The sequence below is a fragment of the Solanum tuberosum genome, unplaced genomic scaffold, assembly GCF_000226075.1.
Source record: "Solanum tuberosum cultivar DM 1-3 516 R44 unplaced genomic scaffold, SolTub_3.0 scf00116, whole genome shotgun sequence".
NCBI lineage: Eukaryota > Viridiplantae > Streptophyta > Magnoliopsida > Solanales > Solanaceae > Solanum > Solanum tuberosum.
Genome location: NW_006239040.1, coordinates 1467947 through 1479243, shown reverse-complemented (window position 1 = coordinate 1479243; position 11297 = coordinate 1467947). Strand labels below are relative to the sequence as shown.

Genomic DNA, 11297 nt, shown 5'->3' with positions numbered 1-11297 from the left:
TTTTTCTTACACTTTATAAAGTGTAAGAAAAAGTTCCACTTTACAAAGTGTAAGAAAAACTTACACTTTATAAAGTGTAAGAAATAGTTCCATTTTATAAAGTGTAGGAAATAGTTCCGTTATATATTAAAATATACACGTTATGGGACTAACGGAAAACGTTTAGAATATTAGATAAAGTGGAATTTTTTCTTCCACTAAGCCTATTTTAGTTACTTTCTAAAATAGTGGCTTATTTTGGTCACTTTTATGTTTTTGTGGCCTATTTAGGTTCCCAACTCGACCTTATGCAAAGAGGCATTTAAAAAATATTGGATAATATATAGTAATAAAATAATAGTAGTTAGAGATATCATTTGATGATAACACCATGATTCACACATTTCTAAGAGCTTCAAGGGCAAAAAAGTCAACCATGGCAAAACAATACATATTTTTTTTCCTTTATTCGGTGTTCGATATCTATATTAGAATTCAACTATTTCAATTTTTTGCTGAATAAAGCCCTATTCAAGTGGAAACACTCACTATCAAAGATTTTTCTATATTTAAGACTCGAATTCATAACCTCTAATTAAGAAAAAAACCGCCTCATCAATTAATATCATATTCGTTGATGGTAAAAAACCATATATAACTTAATTTCCTCAAAAGTAACTCCATATTTTTTCTCCAAGTCAAGGTGCATGTGATAAATTATATTTTTACCAAAAGTGTCATTTATACCAAACTAAAAAAACGTGTTTATAATATTTCAATTGATTTATTTATTAATAATAATTGTGGGGTTAATAAATTTAATTTTGATTCATGTAATATCTAATTAAGTATATTTGATATTTAATTATTTGAAATATATATTTTAGATCCTTTGCTTATATATTTCTAAAAAATAGTCCATAAATGTACATCATAAATAACAACGATTAATATCAAATTTTATAAACAACAATGGATAAATATATTCCGTATTTTGTTTAGCATCAAAAGTGATAGGTGTTGCGATAAATACCTCATTAGATCTTTAAATAGACATTTCAAATTCGAATTTCGAGAATGAAATTCCTTACACTAGATAATGCTTTATTAAAAAATAAGATATTTCAATACGAATCTCAATTAATCGAGCCTCAAAAACATATTGAATAATAAATGAAAAATAAAAAAAGGAGATTTAGTTAGTGCAATTTTTTTTTATGAACGTGGTGTCCAGACCAACTTTCATGGCACATGGATTACCTAACACCTCTCACCAGCAACATGTACCAGGTAACTTCGTCCACCAAGGCTAGACAATTATTGTAAATATCTCTCATTACGTATATCAATAACAACAATATAAAATAGAATACGAGGACTATAGAGTGTATATAGAGATTATCTCTTTGTCAAAGGTAAAGAAATTGTTTTCGACAAATAAAAAAGGCCTAATATAAATTATAGTACCAAAATTACCCTTACATAAATTTTGTAACACCGAAACTACCCTCAAAGGGTTTTTTTTCTCACCCTCTTCACAATCGCCTCTCTTTCCCTTCACCATTTCCTCTGTCCCCAGTAGAGAAGAGAGGAAAAGCAATCTCTCTCTCTCTCTCTAAAAATTCTTACTTTCTCTCTCTAAAAATCTAATCTTTTGTATCTCTATACACATATAGCTACACGTTTATCCGTATCTATAGCTTTTTATTGATTCGTTTTTGGTTTAGATTGCCATTTTTCTTTTGTGTGTGGAGGTGTTCGAATTGATCGGACTGTGGAGAATTGAGGTATGCAGGCTGATCAGACGGTGATAAGTTTGAGACCAGGTGGTGGTAACAGAGGTGGTGGAAGCAGAGTATTTGGCTCTCGCTTTGATACCTCATCTACCAATTCTGATCTCTCAGTTTTTCGTACTCATGGTGGTTCTTCATCTTTGCCATCTTTCAAGGTTGAATCTTTTTTTCAGATCTATGGATCTTTTTGCTTTGTGGGTTTGCTTTTTCTTGATGTTTTTTAGCTGTTTGATTCATCTATTGTTGATGTTTTGTTGTTTTCCATGTGAAAAATCTAATCTTTTTTACTATCTAGCTTGTGATTCTGCATTTGAGAGCCCTTATATTGTTTTAGAAGACAAATTATTAAGCATTGGAATAGTGGTGGAGCCAGGAGTTTCGCTCGGGAATCGAATATCTGCTATGTATATATAGTGTAATGTTTGGGTTTTCGGGTGAAGGGGATGAATTCCCTTGTGGCCCCTAGCTCTGCCTCGGGTTGGAATGAAATGTGGTTGAATTGAGTGGGATGGATATAGGTGATTCACATATCCGACCACAACTAGTTCAAGGCTGGTTGAAGCGTAGTTGATTGATTGGTTTGTTGAAATTAGAAACTATGTAAGCATAGCTTTTTTTTTTTTTTTTTTTTGCAAAATACACTCTTTGGTTTGTACTTGGTCTCTTTCTGATTAGTTTGCTTAATGATATTGGTGATATCTGTTGTTATGTGCCTGCTGAATGCTTCCGTTTCGCTCAGGTTCGGGGTAGAAATTTTCAAGTCTCATGTTGGATATATCTCTGATGCATTATCCAATTGTGCTTATAGTCTATAGAAACTTATTTCTTCTTTTCATATGTGTTCCTGTTGTAAAACATGTGTTTTTAAATTTTTACTTTATGCATGAATACAACAACATTACCAGTGTGATCCCTCAAGTGGGGTATGAGGAGGGTGGAGTGTACTTAGACCTTACCTCCACCTTGTATGATGTAGATAAGTTGTTTTTGATAAATCCCCGACTCAAGAGAAGTGTTTTCAAGAACAGGTTTGAGGTTCATACAAGGGTAAAAGCTATGGTGAAAATGGTAATAGAAAAGTATTGACAGTACAAATAGTAAAAATCTAAGTGAAAGAAACAACAATGGTAATGCAATTGACGAATAAGATTATAATAGAATAATAATAGTGATATTGATACTTTATGCGTCAATCTGTATGATTATTAAGTCTATATGCAAAGTTGTCAGTGTTTGTATTGGTACACGTGATTGGTGAATCGGGTGGTTTTCTGATGAAGTCTCTGACTTGTGTGATTAAAATCTATAAACGGAAGTGCAAATGCATTTAATGGTACACATGCTGTTGTATGGGTGGTCGACTGATCAAGTATCTGGGCTGGACTTCTTGACTCATGGTAGCTGGGTGCTTGATGCAGACTATCTTGTCAGTGGGATGTGCATAATGGTTTTCTGTACCATTTTGTGTCTTCTTTTGGCTTGACATGAGACTGCACTATCTGAACTTGGATAGAACTTGTGTAGATAACATGGAAGTGCCACTGCAATATGCTGAAATGAAAACATGAACAGCCTCATTAATTACATCACCTTTTGCAAACTGTTGAAATGAGAATTGTACAGGAATACATTTAATATGAACAAGAAAGATGACTATAGTTGGTACTCCCTCCGTTTAAAAAAGAATGACCCAGTTTGACTTGGCACGAAGTTTAAGAAAATAAAAAGAAGACTTTTCAATCACGTGATCCTAAATTAAAGTTATGTCAAATGTACAAAAATGCCCTTTAATCTTGTGGCCTGAAATATGCCATGTGGGAAGTTGAAATTAAAGTGTTACCAAAAGAGGAAATGAGTCATTCTTTTTGAGACCGACTAAAAACGAAAGTAGGTCATTCTTTTTGAAACGGAAGGAGTACAATATAATTGTGAGCATAGCTTAAATGGATCCCACAATTTCAGAAAAGTTGTACACTAACTAAATTAAAGTAGAACAAAGAAAACGTTTTTCTTTTTGAAAATACCCTTGCTGAAGCAGGAATGTCAACAGACTGCTGCCTGCTTCAGCTGCTCAACTCTCTCTTACATAATAAGAGAATATGTTTGTGTTAATGTCCTAATTCTGGGTAGCTCACTTTAGTTGTGTATCTGCTGTAAATATGGATGGAGAATCATTAGTAGGCTTTTGGTGGGCACTTAAGAATTATCAGGCCGCCCATAAAGAACCCTACTAAAAACTGAAAGTTTTAGTAGCTATTAGCCATGCAAAAGCTAGTCACTTATGGAATTCTGTTCTTTGGACAGTAAATTCAGTTAGTGGTAGATGTGCAGCTTAACTTTGCATTGTTAATTTAGAATATATTGTAGTAAGTTAGAACGTTAAGATAACTGAAGTGAATTGAAGAGTAAGCAACAAAGTATGACCTTTGTCTGGTAAATAGTGTTGGCTATGTGGCATTTAGGAATGTGAGCATTGATATTTCTTTGTGCTTGTGCATAATTCAAATATGAACGAGAAAGATAACTGTATATTCATTGGTCCAGTAGAAGTGTATGTGTGCATAATATTTCAATAAATTCTTGTTAACGTCCTAATTCTTGGCAGCTCACTATAGTTGTGTACCTGCAGTAAACATGGACGAATAATTATTAGTAGGCTTTAGGTGGGCACTTGAGAATTATCAGGCTGCCCATAAAGAACCCTACTAACACTGGAAGTCTCATTAGCTATTTGACCATGCAAAAGCTAGTCATGCTGTTCATAGTGCTATGTGGGAACTTGAGCATTGGCATTTCTTCATGCTTGTATATCATGAAGATTAAAAAGAAAACATATCATGCAACTAAAATTTGAGGGAGATCCTTAGATGAAGCCTGCTAGATGATGTTTTCCCCCCGGAATTGTTATAAGTTCTGGATATCTGATTCCTGATTTACAAAAAAAAAAAGAAAAAGAACAGGCTATCCACTCCTTTTGTTGGAAACTATTCTTAAACCCTCATTGTCTAATATCATACCAGTATGAAGACTCTGGTCTCTGGTTGCTTGTTTAGTCAGTCAGACTGACATCCCTGTTGTGTCTTAGCTGATACCCTATGAACTTCGTAAAGCATGTAGAAATATAGAAATATTTTAAATTCTTACAATCAATTCACCCATATTTCCTTCTATGTTCCCTTATTTTCACAAGGAGCATTGATTCTGATGAGTGCTTTCTTGCTGGATTTCCTTTTATGGTACTTTCCGTGTTTTATTATAGCTCAAGCAGCTTATCTTTTTGCTTGAAATTCCTTTTAAGAACTTGTTGTTCTCAGAGTTCTGTTTGTCCTAACTCACCTTTATCATTGTAGACTGGAGATTCTCGTTTTGAGAGCCATGAACGTGTTCGCTATACTCGAGATCAACTCCTGCAACTGAGGGAGGTAATATCATTATTTAAAATTGTTTAGCGGTAGTGTTTATTGAGTATCAGTTTTCTGTACATAGATAGATGTGAGAAAAACAAATCTGGCCATTTTTTTTTTCTCTTATTATTACCATTTTTAAAAAAGGCCATTTTTACTGATAGGTATCGACTGTGATGTAATTTCTATTATTAAGAATTCAGTCCTCTTCTTCCATCTTTTAGATCTCTCTCGATTCCAGCTACCCAAAAAAAGAAATAAAAAATGATATCTCTTCTTCCATCTTTTAGATCTCTCTCGATTCCAGCTACCCAAAAAAAGAAATAAAAAATGATATCTCTTCTTCCATCTTTTAGATCTCTCTCGATTCCAGCTACCCAAAAAAAGAAATAAAAAATGATATCTCTTCTTCCATCTTTTAGATCTCTCTCGATTCCAGCTACCCAAAAAAAGAAATAAAAAATGATATCTCTTCTTCCATCTTTTAGATCTCTCTCGATTCCAGCTACCCAAAAAAAGAAATAAAAAATGATATCTCTTCTTCCATCTTTTAGATCTCTCTCGATTCCAGCTACCCAAAAAAAGAAATAAAAAATGATATCTCTTCTTCCATCTTTTAGATCTCTCTCGATTCCAGCTACCCAAAAAAAGAAATAAAAAATGATATCTCTTCTTCCATCTTTTAGATCTCTCTCGATTCCAGCTACCCAAAAAAAGAAATAAAAAATGATATCTCTTCTTCCATCTTTTAGATCTCTCTCGATTCCAGCTACCCAAAAAAAGAAATAAAAAATGATATCATGGTGGATTATCGTAATTTATTTGCTTGTCCTTGATTCTGGTTTTTGTGGTCTTCTAGGCGGTTGTCTTACAGTTACCTGAGGTTTTTCTGCAAATCAAACAAGAAATTGAAGCGGAACTGTTTGGTGAAGATGCCTCTCGGGGTCGTGTGGATAACAATGTGAGTTTCTCTGTGACTTGATATAAAAAGTTGTATTTCTTCTCATCTGACAATTTTGTTGGCATTTCTCTCCTCCCCTCCACGGAGTAAAAGGAATATTTGATGCTTTTGGTAATGTTGCAAACTAAAGAACAGTTCCAACTCACTATTTTTCGTTACTGCTTGTCTATCTTCTATTTCACTTTCTTGCAGTGTTCACTTTCTGTTGCCTTATTGTCCAGTGTAATTTGTCTTTCTGTAGGTGCAGGTTCAGTCTCAGGGTCGTTATTCTGAACCAGACAATCGTGACTGGCGTAATAGGCCAGCACAATTTTCTGCCCCCATAGAGGAGAGGTCATGGGAAGCACTTCGAGAAAACAGGGAATTTGGTGGCCAGTATACTCGGCAAGAGCAATCACAGTTTGCAAGAGCTCAAGTTTCTGCCAACCAAGGGGTAATTAATTTCCTCTTGCGCATTTTGGAGAATGTTCATTATTGATTTGAATAACTTCTGTTAATTTATTCCTGCTTTTGTACTCCCAAAGACAAGTTCAGTTTTCCATGCATTCTGAAAGCCGTCAGCACTTGAAGAAAAGACATCCTATTGAAGAATAATATACTTGATTATCACCATACTGTGGTTGTTTTGCACTTTGTTGTATGTATTAAAATTAGGTATACAAATACATAGTTGTATTATCTTATTGACATAATTTGGAACATCAATTAGATTAATTTAAGAGATATGTCTTTTTTCCTACATAATTTCTTTCTCTCTGTTGTTTTAGTTGCTAAGTTTATTCCTTGCACCAGCAATGGTTTCTTTTTTGTTCTGCTCAAAGTTCAAACTACATGATTTTGCCTGATGGTGAACTATCTACTACATCTGATCTCTGAAACCCTTCAATTGTTTGTGCACCAGGGAGGTCCTGCTCCTACACTGATCAAAGCTGAGGTGCCATGGTCAGTCCAAAGGGGCACTCTTTCTGACAAAGCTCGTGTCTTGAAAACAGTCAAGGGGTAATCTTTCCGGAAATTCTAGCTAATGCTTTTAACAAGTTCTGTATTATAATTCGATGCTATTTTTTCACCACATCTTGACAGTAGGGAACTGCATTTTGCTCTTCTTTACTACCTTTTCTCATATTCATGGATATAATAATCCGTCATTGTAAATAAAAAAAATAAGGTTTCAATATGGTCTTGGTTTCAGATGTAGTTTGCAACTTCTTTGAAGGTAAATTTTAGGATATCATTATTGTGTACATGATTGATGAAAGTATTATCGATCTTGCAGAATACTCAACAAGTTGACCCCAGAGAAATTTGATCTTCTCAAAGGCCAATTAATAGATTCAGGGATAACGAGTGCAGACATTCTAAAGGTCCCATCTCTCAGATACCTATATTTCTCTAATGTCTTGTTTCCATCATATGTCTTGGTTAACTGATGTATTCTCTTCTCTAAATTCTAGGGTGTGATCTCCTTGATATTTGACAAGGCCGTATTGGAACCCACCTTTTGCCCGATGTATGCCCAGTTGTGTTCTGATCTCAATGAGAAGCTTCCTCCATTTCCATCTGATGAACCTGGTGGGAAAGAAATCACGTTTAAGCGTGTTCTTCTGAATAATTGCCAAGAGGCATTTGAAGGTGCTGACAAATTGAGGGAAGAGGCGAGACAAATGACTGCTCCGGAGCAGGAGTCAGAACGCAAGGACAAAGAAAGGTTGATCAAATTGCGCACTCTTGGAAACATACGTCTTATTGGGGAGCTTTTGAAGCAAAATATGGTTCCTGAAAAGATTGTTCATCACATTGTTCAGGTTATTGATTGTTTTCTATTAGCTTAATCTTCTTGTTCCTTTCCCTCTTAAATTTCTTCAACATATCAATTTTGTGGGAAATTGTCTTCCTGATCTTGCTAACAGGAACTATTAGGACAAGATCCCAAAAGCTGTCCAGAAGAAGAGAACGTTGAAGCTATATGCCAATTCTTTAACACCATTGGTAAGCAGCTTGACAAGAAGCAAAAGTCAAGGCACATCAATGATATGTATTTCAACCGATTGAAAGAACTATCAACAAATCCTCAGCTGGTAGCACGCCTAAAGTTTTTGGTGCGTGATGTGCTGGATTTACGTGCCAATAACTGGGTCCCTAGGCGGGAAGAGGTGATACACGATTTGCTTATGCAGTAGTTGTGACTAGTTAAGTCCTACACTTCTTTCTCATGATGTATTAACTTCTTTTATAGGTGAAAGCCAAAACCATTAATGAGATCCACTCGGAAGCAGAGAAGACCTTGGGGTTGCGTCCTGGTGCTACATTAAGCATTAGAAATGCTCGTGCTCCTCCAGGTGCTCAAGGGAATTTGGGTCCTGGTGGCTATCCCATTAATCGACCCGGCACTGGTGGTATGATGCCAGGGATGCCAGGAGCAAGGAAGATGCCTGGGATGCCAGGAATGGATAATGACATCTGGGAGGTTCCTAGGTCACGAATGCCAAGAGGTGCTCAGCAACCATTGATTGGCAAGTCGCCGTCCTTGAACACAAGACTGTTGCCTCAGGGTAGCAATGTCAGCATGAGTGGCAGGAGTAGCGCCCTCTTACAAGGTAGTGGTGGACCTCCTGTCCGACCATCAGGCTATGTCTCTGGTATGGAGCCTGTATCACAAGTTCCAGTACCAGTTAAGCTATCTCCAACTAGTACCGTTTTGCCTGTTGCTGAGAAACCTCAGGTTCCAGCTGCAAGGTCAAATCCCGAGGAGCTGAAAAGAAAAACAGTTTCACTTTTGGAGGAATATTTTAGTGTTCGGATTTTGGATGAAGCCTTGCAGTGCATTGAGGAACTCAAATCCCCTGCCTTCTATCCTGAAGTTGTCGAGAAAGCCATATCACTTGGACTGGACAAAAGCCCACCACGCGTTGAACCAGTTGCACAACTTCTTGAGCACTTGTTTGCTAAAAAGGTTTTTACTGCTTCAGACTTGGCCACTGGATGCTTGAACTTTGCTTCTCAGTTGGAAGATCTTGCGATGGATTTACCAAAAGCACCAGCAAATTTCGGGGAGATAATTTCAAAGCTAGTTTTGACAGGGGCAATGGACTTCAAGTTGGTGAATGAGATCCTGCAGAAGGTAACCGATGACTTGTACGAGAAGGACTTATTTGCTGCCATCATGAAAGCTATTAGCTCTAGCCCTACTGGTCAAGGAGTATTAGATTCACAAGCACCTGATGTTGAAGCCTGCAAAAATCTGTTCCAGTAAAAAGCTCAAATCCTCGTCAATGGAATGTGCTCGATATCACTTATCCTCGCAATGGCCTTTCCGTTGTGCTCAGTGGACTAAAGCAACTGTATCACAGTTTTTCATAATTGGAACTGTAAAGAACAGGTGAGTTTATGTGAGTTGTATACTTTTCCCAACGTGTGTTCATTAGACGACGAAAGACAGTTTTGCAACATGGTAAATTATACGCCATATTTGCTCGAGGCAACGGGCTGCTTTACGTAGTCCAGCCGTTTTATATTCCATTAGTTTTTCATTTATTTTTTCCCTTTTGACTTGTTATATTAAGTTTTGTCGAATTTGTGAGTTCATAAAATGCAACTGTTCCTATCTTTACACCATTTTAAAGCTGAATTTTATAACTTAAGTTTGTCTTCAGTTTATCTCCTTTGATAGGTTTATTGCTTTTGCTGGGTATTTGCATCTGCAGATTTATTCTCTATTAGCTTGCTTTTGTACTTGTTAGTAATAATGATGTAATATGTTGTACAATCAAAGTCTTTGTTGCTCCCGTTATCGTGTAGTTTCTTATTTTTCGATGTGTAATACTATCTGTTGATGCATTTGTTTTGTATCTTGGTATTTCGTTGTCTCTTTTCTACAATTGTGTCTGATATCTTCTTGAGTCGAGGCAACCTCTCTACCTTACAAAGGTAGGGGTAGGGTAAGGTTTGCTTATATCCTACCCTCTTCAAACCACAAGCGGGATTATGTTGTTGTAATCAAGATCGTTGATGCCACACTATGAGTAAAACGTGTGACGTATGAGTTAAGTACATGTGATGATTTCAAACCTTGCAAGGACTTGAAGCTTGTTGTTTAAGTGGAAAGGGTAGAGGGGTCAATTCATTATTCGTTGAGTTTCTATTTCCGTACCTATTTGTGTTTGTGGGATTATTATTTTTTGGTGGAGTAAAGTATATAAGAATCTTGTTCAATGTGGTTCTAGTTTTTCCACCGTTGTCCTACGGAGCACATCTTATGTTAAATGAATGAAAAATGAATATCAAATATTAAATTCAACATTTTGATTTAAAATAGTAAATTTATATATTAAAATTAATTTACTAAAATGTCAACTAATTATTAAATATCTGAATTCATGATTTTAGATGTGAAATGTGTTAAATACTAAAAACTTTTTTGAGTGTCAAAATCATAAATGATCATCAAACTAGAGGACAACGAGTCAACCATAAGAAAATTTATTTTTATTTTTATTTATGTGATATATTTTTATTCTTAATTTGTTTCTGAAAAATAGTACGTATTTTTCTATGTTTTGAAATAATTCAACTTTACGATTCTTATTTTGAGTGTTCATTATTGTTTTTCTAAGTTTGTAATTCTTTGTGATGAATTGATCATGTAGTTGCTAATGTCTTAAGGTTACTCAACATGTTCTTCAATTACTCTTTTTCTTTGGTATAGAGAAGGAAAAAGAAATGGAATAATGTAGTTTGACGGATTTATCTTATATATATTGACAATATACAATAACATACCTAGTGAAATTTCACGAGTAAGGTCTGAGGAGGGTAGTGTGTACGCAACCCTACTCCTACTTATAAGGGTAGGGTTGTTTTCGATAGACCCTTAGCTCAAATATATTGATAGTATGAAGAAAAAAGTTGCACATCTATATGAGGTTTGCCAAGTGAATGCTACAACTCTCAACAGATCATAAAAGAAGACCACAAGCCTGTGTAAATACCTAAACGAACTCATGTTGCACCAAGTAGGGTCAATAGTTCAACATTAAGGCAGTAACATTTAGCAAAATAGAGTGTTGTCTGAAGCCTTTCAAGGAACGTAAAACTCGTTCAGAAAGGTTCATCTGAGAGCATAACTGATACCAGATCAGAAAGTCCAGTGAGCTTCAGATA

The 11297-nt window shown here is 35.6% G+C and overlaps 1 protein-coding gene across 2 annotated transcripts; it reads left to right on the top strand.

The window, feature by feature from the left end:
* Nucleotides 1-1528: 1528 nt before the first annotated feature.
* LOC102597962 (eukaryotic translation initiation factor isoform 4G-1-like) lies at nt 1529-9778 on the top strand. 2 transcript variants are annotated; one of them, XM_006350048.2, is made up of 9 exons: nt 1529-1927; nt 5123-5194; nt 6036-6137; nt 6385-6570; nt 7039-7136; nt 7414-7501; nt 7592-7942; nt 8048-8290; nt 8374-9778. In XM_006350048.2, the coding sequence occupies exons 1-9, from the start codon at nt 1769-1771 to the stop codon at nt 9388-9390; spliced, it is 2316 nt and encodes a 771-aa protein (XP_006350110.1). In that variant the 5' UTR covers nt 1529-1768; the 3' UTR covers nt 9391-9778. The 2 variants fall into 2 exon arrangements, with proteins under 2 accessions (XP_006350110.1, XP_006350109.1); XM_006350047.2 differs by having other exon boundaries at nt 6379-6570.
* The last annotated feature ends 1519 nt before the right edge of the window (nt 9779-11297 follow it).